Source organism: Martes martes, assembly GCF_963455335.1.
Source record: "Martes martes genome assembly, chromosome: 15".
Classification (NCBI taxonomy): Eukaryota; Metazoa; Chordata; class Mammalia; order Carnivora; family Mustelidae; genus Martes; species Martes martes.
Window position 1 is genome coordinate 1718145 of NC_137903.1, and position 13913 is coordinate 1732057.

Below are 13913 nucleotides of genomic sequence, written 5' to 3' on the forward strand. Positions count from 1 at the left end.
CCGGAGTCGCCAGCCCCAGCTTCTGTCTACCTCGCCCGCCCCAGTGGGGTGTGTGGCGCTGGATTTGGTGGGAAGCATTTCCTCCCCTCTGTCCCTGGGGATGCTACCTGCTGCAGAGGGTGCGTGGTAGACAGAGGCTCTGGTCCTGAAATCCCACCCTTCTTCCTCGGGCTCCGACCAGCTGGAATCTGGCCTCTTCTGGGAGACCCACCTTTGCCCAGCGCCTGCGTCACTCATTCCCGGCCTCCGCCCTCTGTGCAAATGTACCCGATGGGGCTCCTTCTGCCTCATATCTTCATTCCATTTCTCTCCATTTGTCCTGGTCTCTCAACTCCACCCCTCCACGCCACAATGTCAATAATGCCCATTCTGTCCTTCAAAGGGATGAGGTGTAGCAAGGCTGCCTCATTCTCCCGGACACATTCCTCCTTCCACTTTCTGAAACGCAAGCTGCCCGCACGGTTGCCTTCTCCCCTCTCCTCCGCCAGCTCCCGCCAGGCCCCTCCCGGAGGCTCCCCCAGCCTCCCAGCCAGGGCTGGCTCTCGCACAATGGCTTTATTTAGCCCCCAAATGAGATCCCATCACGTCATAACCCGCTTCTGCGGACCAGAGACAGGAGATTCTGAAATAGGTCTGGGGTCAGACGCTCCAGAGGAAGGCCTGGGAGGAAAGCAGGGAGGGGCTCGAAGAAGTCATTTTATCTTCTCGTCTCTGGATTGAATGTTCTCCCCACCAGCGCACACCATCAGTGTCTCCTGCCCCTGCTCAGGGTGGGGGCCGTCCACCGACCACACGGGCCACCTGTACTTTGTGGGGCACGCCGGGGTGCTGGGACGGGAGCACACAGGGAGAGAGAGAGAGAGAGATCTCCGTTATTCAAAAGTCTGAGACCGAGACGTCTGGAGAGCTCGCGGGCGCACAGTAACGCAGCACCACGGGGACTTGTGGCCGTGAACGCGCTCCGATGGAAAGGACGGGCCGTAGCCAGCATCCGGGCCGAGAAGGGCCAGCGGAGCCTGGGGGAGACGCGGGGGCAGAGTGCTCTGGTCACAGGGGCAGCGGCTAGTGGACTCTGTGGGCCGGATCTGTCCTGCTATCTTTCTGAAATGGCTGAGGGGAAAAATCCAAAGAAGAACACTACTTTGTGACACATAAAAATTCTATGAAATTCAGATTTCAGTGAGCATAAATAAAGGCTATTTTGGAACACGGCCCGCTCATTCACTTACATACGGTCCGCGGCTGGGTCGGCGTTACGGCAGCAAAGTTGTCTGGCACAGACCGTCTGGCCCACAAAGCCTAAAATAGTTAGTATCTGGGTCTTTACAGAAGAAGTTTGCAGACTCCTGATTTAGAGCAACTGGGTCTCCAAACCTCCGGAAGGACAAGGAGAGCGCAAGGAGGGGTGCTGAGGTCCAGGGCACCCCGAGCAGGCACTGGGCGCCAGGCCTGGGGCAGGGCGCTGAAGTCCCCAAGGCCGTTTCCTAAACGGGATCTGGAGCCCGCAAAGGAGGAGCTAAGCTGTGCGGAGCCCGCGTTGTCGCAGGAACCCCGGGGCGCCCGTGCTGCCCTGCGGGACCCTCACAGTCACCTCCTGAAATACAGCATCCCCAGTGCCACTGTTCTTTTTTTTTTTTTCTTAATTAAAGATTTTATTTATTTATTTGACAGACAGAGATCACAAGTAGGCAGAGAGGCAGGTAGAGAGAGGAAGGGAAGCAGGCTCCCTGCTGAGCAGAGAGCCCGATGTGGGGCTGGATCCCAGGGCTGGATCCCGGGACCCTGGGATCATGACCTGAGCCAAAGGCAGAGGCTTAATGACTGAACCATGCAGGCGCCCCTAATAAAATCTTAAAAAAATTTTAAAAAAATTTTTTTTAATTAAAAGAAAAGAAGTCATCCTGGAAGCCAATGCGGGCAGATAGAGGGCTTTTGCCTGTCTTGCCCCCGACCCGCTAAGGGACTGACCGTGCGGGGTTTGTGCACAGACCCTCTGGGTCCTCCTCTCCAGCCAAGGCAAGGTCTGCTGAATGTACGCCAGCCCTCAGCACACACCCTTGGCCTTTGGACTGTGGGAATCGGGATCCTACTGTCCGGTGGTTGGCAGGACAACTTAGCGACATCTCATGTGCTCCCCACCAAGAAACAGAGTCGCGGGAGGTTGGGGGTGGGGTGCTGGGGTCCTGCCACAGAACGGGGTCCGGGGAGCGGGGTGGAACCAGCTGTGGGTCCTGCGGTTTCCTTGATCTGAGGCAGGAGAAGCCCAGCTTTGGCCCTGTCTGCGGTCACTGCTGGATTAATGACTCACTGTCCAGGGCAGAAGCAGCGGGAAGGTCACATTTTGAATCATCAGAGGGTTTTCCATGACCCTGTCCCCCCAGGGCTGGGAGAAGCCAGCCGACCAGGACATCTGGCTCCGTCTTCCCTCCCATTCTTTATTATCTGGTTCTGTTGGGGGTCTTCTTCCTGATTGTCACCCTTGGGGAGACTCAGGACCCCAGGGCCAGGCCCAGGAAACCCCCAGGCTGTGAAGGGGGCTGAGCAGCCTCGCCCGCGGTCCGCTCTGCCCAGTCGGGTGGGTGCAGCAGCGGCGTTCACAGAAGCCCCGCCTGCCCTCCCCCAATTTCTAAGACGACAGAGGGAGTAGGAAGAACAAATTCGATTTCTCTGGGAACCCATCTAACTGCCTCCTCTCTCGGGCTGGTGAAGGGGCAGACACGGGGGGCGTTGAAGAACAGCGGCACTGGAGGGGCGCCTGGGGGGCTCAGAGGGTTAAGCCTCTGCCTTTGGCTCAGGTCATAATCTCTGGGTCCTGGGATCGAGCCCCACATCGGGCCCTCTGCTGGGCGGGGAGCCTGCTTCCCCCTCTCTCTGCCTGCCTCTCTGCGTACTTGTGATCTCTCTCTCTGTCAAATAAATAAATAAAATATTAAAAAAAAAAAAAAAGATCATGACCTGAGCTGAAGGCAGGCACTTAACCCACTAGGCCCCCCAGAGGCCCCCCAGGCTGACTTCTGAGAGGCGTCCACCTGCGTGCAGGACCCACAGGGCGGAGTTATCGATGTTATTGTTCGTACTTAATTCTGGAAGTCCAAAGCCAGAGAGCTGGGCGTCCCCAGCCCTCTCCGGTGAGCACACCTCCCTCTACTTGAGCCAGCAGTAAGTGTGTTCCAGACGCCCGCGGGAAACCACCCCTCCTCTTGGATATGCCAGGCTCAGGGATCAGGGCCGCTTTTTTTGTTTAATTGGTTTGCAAACTGAAGCCAGGGGCCCGCCCTCCTCCTTCCCCCTGGGCCTGCGAACTCATCCTACCAGGGGCTCCTCGGACTGGAGAGCCTGGCGCAGGGCCCACCAGTCCTCTCCAACCTCCGGCCCACGCGTTCCTTGGCAGGCGGTCAGGGTTTTCGGCGCCAGAAGGGTGGGGCAAGAGAGGCTCTGAGGTTCAGAGGGACACACCTGAGAAGACTTTGGCCACTGCGTCCCAACGTATGAACCCATCAGGTCTCAGGGGACAGTCACAGTGGGAGGTGGACGGGACAGGCGACCTGGGAGCTGGGAGTCCCTCACTCTCTGGCAGGAGCTTGCGGCCCCTGAAATCTCACAGTGGGTACCCTCGGGTATGGGGACCCGTGTCAGGCCCTAGGGGGGGAGCCTGGATGAGTGGGGATCCGGAGGCTTCTAAGGACGCACTTGGCATCACCTGGCACCCGAGAGTAAGTGTGAACTCTTGGCTGAACTTGAGAGCCCCCATTTACACACTTGCACTGCCCCCCAAAGACACGATATTCTCTGATTAAAACTGGGCTCCGCCTCTTCCTGGGTGTTGAGGGGTCGAGGAGCTCTGCTTCCAGGGGGATCCCTGTTCCTGGGGTGAGGGCCCAGGGCGAGGGAAGAGGGAAACTCACTGGTCCCGGGAGGTATCCCAAAGATGGGGGCCCTGCTCCTCTGTGGGCTGCTGGCTTCAGCACAGGGATGAGCCAGCTCCAGGGAGCCTCTCTAAGAACCCAGTCCCACGCCTCAGCGGGGGCTGGTCCAGGAGCCCCGACACTCCTTCCAACCCGCACAGCCCTCCCCCCACTTCAAACACCCCAGCCGGTGGTGCTGTGCCCAGGCCTTTAACCCCTTGCACACCGCGGCAGGTCCCGAGGATCCCTGGGTCCCCTGACCTCAGCACTCCCTGAACAGAGAGCGGCCGCTGGACTCAGGCCCACGTGGAAACAGGCAGAGGAAGCTAAGCTGGGGTCACCCGGAGACTATGTGGGCACCGTCCCCTTCATTCCAGCGGGTCGGGGAGAGCTGAGGAGGGGAGAGAGAGCGCGCCCCAGGGAAGGCCCACCGCTGGAAACCTACTCGACAGCAGGGTCCTCCTAGCACCAGGGAGGACCTTTGTCCTCTCTCCAATTCGGCTGCAAAACTTCTGTTGGTCCCTTTAAGAGGCAGCTTCCAGGTGGGGGCAGGGGAGGGCGGAGGACCAGGCCCTGGCAGGGAGCCTGGAGGGCGGGGTGTCTGTGGGCTCCCCCCCCGCCCCGCCCCCACCCCATCACAGCTTCTGGGGGCTGAGTCCCCTCACCGCTGCCCCTGGCAGAGGAGGTCCTCACCTTAGGGCCCTCCCCGCCCTCCTCCTCTCGGGGCCCTGTGGCCTGGTGGTCAAGGACCTGGCTGGCTCTGCCAGCTCCCTGAGCCAGGGCCTCACAGGGCTGGGGAAGCCGGCAGCCTGTCTCCCTGTCCGTAAAGTGGGGACCTGGGGTGACATGTGTGCCCTCAGTGGGACAGAAATGCTGCGCCCACAGCCCTCACGCAGGTGACATGCCAGCTGCCATTCGCCACGGTTCCCGGACAAGCCCTGCTCCCTGGTCCTGAGCGGGGACACCAGAGGACTGAGTTAGACGACCCCTGGTGGGCGCAGCTGGCCCCAGAATTCAGATGGGACAGCTGCCGCCCCACGTGGAAACCCCGGCCAGGCCCCAAACCACAGGAGCCCCAAGGGCTCTTCCTCACCTCACGAGAACACAAGGGGATCCCGCCTCATTTTATGGGTGGGGGTCTCTGCGGACCCTCCCATCAACCACCTGCATCCGGATGAGGACACGGACTCTGAGGCGGGCGGCTTTCTGGGCTGTCACAGGGTAAGTCCCAGAGAACGCAGGGGATCAGGCCTTGCGGCTTTCCATCCTATCGGCTTCTTGGGAACTCCTAGACCTGGTCCCCGCAGACTTTCTACAGGGGGAGTCCCAGGGCCTAGTCTGTGAAGCGGGTGGAAATCTGGCCCCCTGGCTCCTCCTAGCACCAGGGTGGGGTGTGGGGGAGCCGCTGCCAGCTGGAGGTCTGGCCTACGTGGAGGACAGAGGGCTAGTTTGCCAGGGTGCGAGGGTTTGGGACACGACGGCTGGGTCCCCCATCTGTACTGCCTGCGGGTCACACCTCCCCGGGTGGTCTCCATGAGGGTGGAGGGGTGCCATCTGCTGGTCGTCTCCCATTAGATTTCTTCCATAAGCTCAGAGGGCTCAAGCCAGGGCCGGCTATCCCCGCTACGTCCGCCCACAGGTCTCCGGCCATTCCAGCCCGGGCCTCCCGTTCCGTCCTGACTGCGGGGAGCCTGATCTCTCCAGAGGAAGTGCCTGGCTTTGGCCTTTGTTCAAGGGGCCTGTGACAATAGCTGCCTTCACACTGCTTCTCTTGTCATCTGCGTCAGACCTGGGTGCCCCCCCCCGCCTCCTCCTCCACCCAGAAGTGCGGGTTCTCCCCGGAGACCGCCCCAGCTGGAGGGAGAGGGTTACCACCTACAGCTCCGGCGGGAAGAAGGCTCCTGTGGCGCCTTCCAGGGTGAGGAACCCTATCCCGGCTTCTATCCTGTCCTCTAAACCGCAGCGCCTCCCACTGCAGGCGAGCGCCTCAGTTTCCGGCGGGGACCACGCGGACAGAGGGGTGTGTTCCCTCCTCCAAAGACTAGTGTTCCGGTCCTAGGGAGCAAGACAAGACGACCCCTGCCCAACCAGCCCCGTGCTCCCTCCCTGTCCTTGTTCTCAACCTCAAACTTCCGACCTATGCATTTCCCCCACTCTGCAAAGCCCCAGTCTCCCCCAGAACACAACGAGCAAGAGCAAACGTATCGACCTCGCCCTCTGACCTGGCCAGTCCTGGGGTGTCCGAGCCGCAGCCCCTGAAGGAGGGAGGTGAGCTGGCGGAGGGCTACTCCACCGGGAGCCTCCCTTGGTGTCCATGTCCTCTTCATCCTTCCTGGGGCCCGGGTTCCCCGTGCTGGGCCCAGGCAAGGTTAAACCGGTTGGGCAGTCTCTCCCCCCCCCAGTCCCCAACAGCATCTAAACTGGGCAACTTGATGGCAGGAACAAAGCGGGTGTTTGTTGGGTTTCCCTCCTGCCTGGGAGGCTGTTCTCGGACCACGGCATTCCTGGCTCGGACCGAGGCAGCTCAGAGCGGCTGCTCCGGCAGCCAGAACCGTGGCCTTGCCACAGGCCGTGCTGAGGGCACAGCTGGAGGGCTGCAGGTGCACAGAACTAAAATGAATTCAAGTTAAGAGAAGCTAGTTCTTGGGGTGCCTGGCTGGCTCAGTCGGGAAGCAACTCCTGATCTCGGGGTCGTGAGTTCGAGCCGCACCTTGGGTGTAGAGATTAAACAACTTATTTATTTATTTTTTTTGAGATTAAACAATCTAAAGGGAAAAAGAAAAGCTAGTTGTTAAACAGAAAAAGTGCTAGAACCAGGCGTCAAGAGGTAGTTCTTCCAAAGTCAGTGAACAAATCAAGACCAGAAGGTCTCACAGGGCATTGAGGACCTTCCTCTCACCCTGTGTCCCCTCACCATGGAGAGATCGCAGGCAAGGACGGGTCAGGGTGATGGGAGCAGCACGGCGAAAGCAGAGAGGGAAGGGAGGGACGCAGGCAAAGGCATTGCGGGGGGGGGGGGGCAGACGTCCGCACAGACAGAACCACAGGCCTACAGCGAGCAGGCGGGAGGTCTGCTCACTTGCCCAGGAGCCGGGGCGCGCGGCGGTGATGAGGAGGCAGACGAGTCAGCGTGGCATGTTTTTATTAGAAAACCCCACTTGGTCAGCGCCCCCCGGCCCAGAACAGAGACTGGGTAGCCTCGGAGTGTCCCTCAGCCTTCGTCTGATCTTCCTGCCTCTTCCGAGAGGGGCGGGTAGGGGAAGGGGGTCGGGTCAGGCAGTCTCCGGGGTGCCCCCTCCTGCGCCCCTCAGAGTTCACGCCGCGGCCCGCAGGGGCACCGAGGGCCCTCAAGGCTCCCCGCCGGAGGTGTCCCACCGTATGGCGTCGGGATGGAACGAGGAGGCTTTCACAGACCCAAGGCCCGGTCCTTCACTCTGGTTGAGAGCAGGCAGGATCCAGAAGGTGGCAGGGCTGGGGGACAAGAGACCGCACTCGAGAGACCCTCCGGCGTCTGGAAAGCCCCCCGGATCTCCGGGGCAGGGCGGCCCGAGGAAGGCCCTCAGTTCTTCTTGGTCTTGGGAGTGTCGTATTTCCTCTTGCTGGAGTACCACAGCAGCAGGGGGACGCCGATGGAGGGCAGCGTCATGACTCCGAAGGCTGCCCAGTCCAGCTGCAGAGGACGACAGAGGCCCTGTTCACGAGTCTGGGCGAGGCCGTGGCAGGGCCGGGAAGAGCAGCGGGAGAGGGAGGGGTGCGGCCCGGCCGAGCGCAGAGCCCGGCCAGACGCGCCTCCGACGGCTCCCGACAGGAAGCGCTCTCTCCAGACCGACCTATCTTCCAAGCCACGGAGCCCCAGGCCCTGCTGACCCGACCCAGAGTGGACGAGAAGCTTCTCTAGACCACTAGGGCTCCCACTCAACCTTCCCAGTGCTCCGCAACTCTCGGAGGCTACACGCTTGTTCTTGTAAACCTCAAAACAGACCCAAGACTCCAAGATGGGACTTGACTCAAGGCTGCACAGAGAAAAGGGCAGTTTTTTGGTTCTGGCCATGGTCATCTCACGGCCAAGAAACTCTAATCACGGCTAAATGAGGACACTCAGTGGTGGCTGTGTCAGACCTGAGAAAGCAGGTATGACAAGAATCAACCAAACGAATCTTCTAGGGAGGCCAGGAGGCCCCACAACCGAAAGGGACCCAGGGAAAGAGGGAGACGACAGCGCGGAGCTTACAAAATGCGGGGAGAACCTCCTATCAAACTCGCGCTGGGCCAGGATTCCTCCCTGTCCGGGGGCGCTGGTGAAGCCGATCTGAAAGGAAGACAGGACGGGCATTAGCGCAAATCCAAGTCCTCCTCATGGGAGAAAGGGCAGCTCCGACCGACGCAAGCCAAAGCACGACATTCTCGGTTCCCGGAGGCGCAAGAGAGCGTCCAGAAGATGCGGGAACGTTTCTGAACGAGAGAGCTGCCCGATTCTCAGCGTGCCGTCAAGGAGTCCGCCGGGAGCCAGGGGACACACGAGAGCTTGTCCTCAACAGAGCAGGCCAGGCGTGCGGCTGAAGTTAGACCAAATCCTTCCTCTTTGTCCCGGCCCCCCCTCTGCAGGATGTGTGTGACAGGAGGACTTGCCCTTGGCCGTGGCTACCCTGTTCCTCCAGTGGAAATGCTCTTCCACGCCTCACAGCGGACAGGAGGCTCCCGCGACCTGAGGGGCATCTGGAGGACCACGGAGCCTCACCCAAACGCACATGGGACAGGGGGGCCGGGGTCAGAAGCATCCCCGCCCCAGAGCGTGGCCGAGCTCCAGAGCACCCTGCAAACAGCCTGTGTCTCTTCGGTGTCTCTTAACCTATCAAGTACCAGGTAGAACCAGAGTCCTGGGGCCGATTCTGAAAGCAGAAAGGACCCAGGATGTGAAAACTGAGAGAGGATTGCAAGAATATGGTTCCACGTGTTGGTTAAAAAAAAAAAAGTTTACAAAGTGCAGTGAGCGTCAGAGGCTGTTCACTTCCGTTCAGTCCTCCAGCTGACCCAAGCGCCTTCGGGGCTGCGCACTCACTGCGGAGCCCGCAGCCCACCTGCAGCATCTTGTCGAAGGCCGTCATAAGCTCCCGGCCGGAGGCAGCGTCCCCACCTTCCTTCTATCCCCTAGATCCTAGCGCACTATTGGGGCTCAGTGTCTGCTGACCTTCTCAACAACCGATCGAAGGACAATTTACTATTTATTTTCTATTATACGTGAGAAACAGAGTGTCATCTAAAACTAAGTTAGCTCCCAGCCTCAAGGAGTTTATGACTGCACTGGGAGTGGGACTGGCTGAAGACCTACACGTTAAGAAAACGAGGCACAGAGATAGTAGACAATCATACGTTCCGGTCAAGGAGGCCATCAGGGCTCGAAAAACTTCTATGCCGTCAGCAAACACTTGCTGAGAGACTGAGCAGGACGGAACCGGGGGTGTAAAAGTAGAAAACAGAGACGAGGGCATGCAGTCCACACCTGGGCCTTGCAAGGAGGGGGTCCCTTCCAACAGAGAAAGAATGAGAACGAGAGAGGGCGGGGTGGGCGGAATGTGCCAGAAAGCTGGAGGCAGAGACCAGCTACACCACTAGAGTGTCCGCGGCAGGCGGGGTCCAAGCAAGGGAAAGGCGGATGCGGCGGAGGCTGGGAATGAGCTGAGAGGACACAGAAGTGGGGCGGGAGGGGCCCGGGCAACCCGCGACTGCCCACCACGCGGCAAGCAGCACCGCCCAGGTTAAAAGCAAGCCGGGGGGAGGATGAGGAGGCGAGGCTACGGTTCTCCTCTCCCACCATCTCAACTGCTTCATTCTGGAGCCTTATGGTTTGAAACCACTTGCTTCCCCAGGCGGCACCCCAGCCTCTGGGCTTTCTTACCATCTTGAGAATGCAGCGGCTGCCGTGGCCGGTCTCTGCAAGTTTCTAAAGGCAGATCTAAGCTCGTCTGGCTAAGGTTTGGGCAACTTACCACGACGGGCCCGTCCTCCTGGGCCAGGTAGGTCACGGTGGCCGAGGTAAAGTTGAAATAGCCGGCCTTGAGCGGGCGCAGGACCACGGTATGGGAGACGTTGCTAGCGCTGGCCCGACCGTCAAGGAACCAAGAAGATGCAGCTGACGCTGGCGAAACGTCCTTTCACCGTGGAGGCCGCACGCGCCGTCCACAGAAAGGGGGGCCCACACGGGGGGCTTCATGCCTGCAACCCTCCGCGGGAGTAATCAACACAGACCGTTCTCTAGGCCTGAAACGCCGGGTGTGACAGGACGTCATCCCAGCCCAGCGCAAGGGATCTCGGAGACACGCAATACGCAGGTTCAAGCTGGACTCGGTCCTGGGGTTTCTGAAGTCAGTGTTCAAAGCAACGCATATGACGACTGGAAAAGTCATTTACACAGAAATTCTTTCACTGACTACCTGAGGGAGGACTGAAAATACAAAACAAAACAAACAAAAAGAGGGGCACCTGGCTGGCTCAGTCGTTAAGCGTCTGCCTTCAGCTCAGGTCATGATCCCAGGGTCCTGGGATGGAGCCCCGCACTGGGCTCCCTGCTGGGCAGGGAGTCTGCTTCTCCCTTTCCCACTCCCCCTGCTTGTGTTCCCGCTCTCACTGTGTTTCCCTCTCAAATAAATCAATAAAATCTTAAAAAAAAAAAAAAAAAAAGGAAAGAAAGAAAAAGAAAAAGAAAGAACGCTTACCCTCACCAAAAATCTAAATACTTTCCTTCACGGGGGAAGAGTTTTATCTAATTCCACTCGGGAACTAACTGGTGGAGGCCAGAAAGAGATCCACCGGGCGAGAAGTATCTTTAGGAGGCCCCCTGGGGCTCTGTGCTAGCTCTCAACTGACTTTCTCCTAAAAGCAGCTTAAATACCCTCGTCCAGCCACAAACAGCCTCCTTAATGTCCACCTGTTCCACAGAGAGTGTGCTGTAGCACCTTATAACCTGACCTCGAGGACCCTCCTTCCCCAGGTCTCCCCTCGATCACACTCCATTTTCTATCGTCCCGTCTCTTCGGGACAGGTGACAGAACGGCCACGCGCAGCCAGACTATGTGAAGTGACCTTGCCGTTTGGCTGGCAATGTGTCCCTGTCTTCCCCAACACCAGCCTTCACCACCCAGCGTCAAGGATACGGGGCAATCCGGTCCCATTTGACATTGAGCATTCCGGAGACAATGCCAAAGTCCTCGGGAGGGAAGGAATCATCAGATAACTCCACATCCAGCGCAGCGCTGCGAAACGGAGGGACAAGAGAGCTTAGTAAGCAACGGACCCAGAAGTACAGCAACCGGCAACTGGCGGCGCCCCGCGGGCTCAGTCGCGGGAGCACAGGACTCTTGATCTTGGGGTTCTGAGTTCGAGCCCCTTGTTGGGTGGAGAGATTACTTAACAATAAACCCTTGGGGCACCTGGGGGGCTCCGTCATTAAGCGTCTGCCTTCAGCTTGGGTCATGATCCCCGAGTCCTGGGATCGAGCCCGCGTCGGGCTCCCTGCCTGGCGGGAAGCCTGCTTTTCCCTCTCCCACTCCCCCTGCTTGTGTTCCCTCTCTCTCTTTCTCTCTCTGTCAAATAAATAAATAAAATATTTTTAAAAAAGTAATCATCAATTACATCTGCCTACTTGTCCTAAAAAATCAGAACTACAAAAGCCAGGTACGAGTCACACAGTAAACTCGGTTGGCTGCACTGGAGAATCTGGGTCACGGATTGGATTCTCTGGCTGAGAAGCACCAAGGAAGGAGCGGGCCCACCTCCTCTCTTGCCCCACTTTCTACGTGTACGTGTGTCACATGCACAGAGGGCACGAGGAGCAGGACACACACGGAAGAGAGAACGGAAGCAGATAAAAGTTTAAAAAGACAACACACGCGTACAGGTTAATGGAAGCTGCCCCGCAGGCCCGAGGCAGGGAAGGACGGGGCTCCTCCTCCGCTGCCCACTTCGCGCTCATTCTTCCCTCCCCCCCACCTCAGACACTCCCAGCTCCAACAAGTGGGAGAGGTTCCTGGGAGCCTGGGCGAATTAGGTCCAGCAGCGTTCACTCGGTCCTGACACCTGTCGCTGCAGGTCCCCCACAGGTGTCCGGCCGGCTGGGAAGGAGAAGGGCCCACCTGCGGCCCCCGGGCCCCCTCACCTGGAGCCGACATTGTAGATGTTGTACTGCAAGGTCAGGTCTCGCCCCTCCACGGCGTATCTGTTCAGCAGCGACTTGGAGGCCAGCAGCCGCGCTCCTTCCTCCGCATGACTGACGGCACAGAGGGCCAACACCACGGACGCCAGCAGGCTCATCTTCGCGGGAAAACGCCCGGTGGGCGGTCAGCCCCAGCACGCAAGCGCACCGCAGTCCTGGCAGCCCCTTACCAAGTCTAGCAAAGCGGCAGCCCCTTCCCCATCAGCCAGCAGGGCTGGGCCACACGCCGGGATCGCCCACCTCTCAGCCCCGCCGCCCTCTTACCCGCGGCGGGTGGGGGGTGCCGGGGACCCCGGCACAGGCGTCCTCCGCCCAGCCCCACGGGGTTCTCCTCACGCCCCTGCCCGGGTCCCCACCCCCCTTCCGTGGGTCCCTGCGGGTTAGGGTTCCCCCGCCAGTGCGTCCCTCCCGTCCCCGCCGTGGCTGAGAAAGCCCTCCGCCGCCGGCCACCGTGCGGACCCGGGAGGCGCCCCGCCCGCACGCCCAGGGCTCGGCACTCACCGTGCGCATCCCACAGGCCTTTCGGGGGGCCACCAAGACCGGAAGAGCGCGTCAGCGGCCCAAAGGCCGGAAGTGAGCTCGGGCCGGAAATCTCGGTGCTTCGCGCGATGCCTCCTGGGAATTGTAGTTCCGGGCCAGGCCCCGCCTCTGACTCTGCGGCGCCCTGCTGCGCGGGGGACCCGAGCGGGCCTGCGCCACCGCGGGCGGCCGTCCCGGGGCAGGTTCCCTGCGGCTGGGTCCGCAGTCTGCGGCGTCGCGGGCGCCGGCGAACTACGAACCAGGGGAGGCTCCTCCCCCCAGGGCTGGCGGCATCCTTTCTGCTTCCCGGCGACGGACGTGGTCCTCCCTGCATCCCGGAAGTCGCCGGGCCCCGAGCTTCTCGAGCCTTCGAGGGCCGGGAAGGGCCGTGGTGGCCTCGCCGCGCCCGCCGTGAGCCCCGCGGCCGGGAGCCCCGCGACCGTGTTCTCGCAGGGCGCGCGCGTCTGGGCTCCTCCGGGCAGACCCCGCAGGCCGCGCTCTGGGGGAGGGTGTCCGGGGCTCCGCGTCGGGAACCCGGGGCTCGGGGCTGCCGCTGGCGCGCACCCTCACGGCGGTCACTTCTGTCCCGGTGCTCTGGACTGTGACGGGACCCGGCAGTCCCGGGCGTGCAGGTCGCGGACGGTGCGGGTGCGGCCGACCACAGCGCTGCCCGGTCTGGGCCTTCGGGACGCCGTCCTGGCGCCGGCGCTGCCCCGGGTCCGGAGGGGGACCGAGGAGCCCCCTTGCTGGGGCTTCACGCTCCTGCGGAGAAACGCACGTTTTCTGCCTTCGTTCGGGCGAACTCTGCGTTCCGCTCCTGCGCCTTGTGCCGTCCCACCCCCCGCAGGCTGCCCCGGCTTTGCCGGACCCCGTCGCTCCTTCCAGCGCTGGACTCGAGCTTCCGTCCACTGCGTCTTCATGAGGACGCGCCGTTTCTCCCCTGCACTCAGCCCGCGGTCCTGCGGTGCTGCCGAGCGCAAACGAGGTGCTCCCGAAATCCCCCCGGGGCGCCGGGGGCTCCGTGGGTTAAGCCTCTGCCTTCGGCTCAGGTCATGGTCTCAGGGTCCTGGGATCGAGCCCCACATCGGGCTCTCTGCTGGGCGGGGAGCCTGCTTCCTCCTCTCTCTCTGCCTGCCTCTCTCCCTACTTGTGATCTCTGTCAAATAAATAAAATCTTTAAAAAAAAATCCTTGCTGATTGAGGGACCTTTTTTTCCTTTTCAAAGCATTGTTTTCATGCAATTTCTCCAGGCTTGAAGAAATACCAAGTGTGGATGTCCT

The 13913-nt window shown here is 60.6% G+C and overlaps 1 protein-coding gene across 1 annotated transcript; it reads right to left on the reverse strand.

The window, feature by feature from the left end:
* Positions 1 to 7030: 7030 nt before the first annotated feature.
* SSR2 (signal sequence receptor subunit 2) lies at positions 7031 to 12800 on the reverse strand. Its single transcript, XM_080824915.1, has 6 exons — positions 12616 to 12800; positions 12058 to 12212; positions 11057 to 11155; positions 9893 to 10001; positions 8137 to 8214; positions 7031 to 7575 (listed from the first exon to the last, which is right to left on the reverse strand). The coding sequence occupies exons 1-6, from the start codon at positions 12622 to 12624 to the stop codon at positions 7465 to 7467; spliced, it is 561 nt and encodes a 186-aa protein (XP_080681041.1). The 5' UTR covers positions 12625 to 12800; the 3' UTR covers positions 7031 to 7464.
* Between the last annotated feature and the right edge of the window lie 1113 nt (positions 12801 to 13913).